Source organism: Bison bison, unplaced genomic scaffold (assembly GCF_000754665.1).
Source record: "Bison bison bison isolate TAMUID 2011002044 unplaced genomic scaffold, Bison_UMD1.0 scf7180017849445, whole genome shotgun sequence".
NCBI lineage: Eukaryota > Metazoa > Chordata > Mammalia > Artiodactyla > Bovidae > Bison > Bison bison.
The window spans coordinates 14,851-15,701 of record NW_011480018.1 but is presented as its reverse complement, the minus strand read 5'-3'; the positions used below and the strand labels follow the sequence as shown (position 1 = coordinate 15,701).

Here is an 851-nt window from a genome sequence, read left to right as displayed (position 1 = left end):
CAGCATGTGGCCCCTGCAGGCTGGCCTGGGGGCACCCCTGCTGCCTCACTTTGGCCCCGTGCCCATCACCTGCCCCATGGGGGCAGAGAAAGGTCCATCAGGGCTCGGGACTCCCATGCGGGGAGCCGACAACGCCATGTCTGTCCAAGGCAGGGGTGGTCCGGGCCTGGCCTGGGACCCAGACTGGCAGGTGCCAGGCTCCCCTGCTGGGGCGGCCAGGGTGGCAGGGTCAGCCGGGCTGCTGGCCGGCCTGGCAGAGCCTGCTGCAGCTGTCCATGGATGGCTGCCAGGAGCCACGGGGCCGCCTGAAGCAGGTGTGCCGTTTCCTCTGGGAGAGTTTGCTCAGATTTCAGCAAGTCCGTTCTCAGAAACCCTACCTCGGTCCGGCCCCCTGCACACCCGCTCCAGGCCCACTGGACGGGTGCACCCAGGCCAGATGCCAGAGGGAGGGGTCCGCAAGGCCCTTGGAGGGGCCCCTTCCTGAGCTCTGTCTGCTGTGCCTCCAGCCCCACTGTGATGTGTGGACATCTCGGCTGGAGAATTAAAATAGAAGCCACTCTGCTGCCTTACCGGGGACAGATAAGCGGTGTCCTGGCGTCCAAGGGCCTGCTGTGGGCCCCACTGGGTGGTGGGCCAGGGTGTCAGGAGGGGCTGGGGCACGCCACCCCACACGGCTGGCCCACACCCGCCCATCCCCCAGCTCCAGCGGTGGGGCTGGGAGGCTGGGCTGGCGACCTTGACAAAGGCACTACCTTCCATCATACGGTGGGCAGGGGAGGGGCCTCCCCCCAGCCAGCCCTCCCCCTGCCCCTTCCATCAGCACGGTGGGCAGGGGAGGGGCCTCCCCCCAG

General features: G+C 68.5%; 1 protein-coding gene across 1 annotated transcript in view; it reads left to right on the top strand.

The window, feature by feature from the left end:
* Nucleotides 1-115: 115 nt before the first annotated feature.
* Nucleotides 116-851, top strand: part of LOC104993803 — a 10,211-nt gene continuing 9,475 nt past the window's right edge. The window contains exons 1-2 of the mRNA XM_010847206.1: nucleotides 116-314; nucleotides 701-765. Coding sequence (XP_010845508.1) covers nucleotides 116-314; nucleotides 701-765 — 264 coding nt within the window. The remainder of the gene's footprint in view (nucleotides 315-700; nucleotides 766-851) is intronic.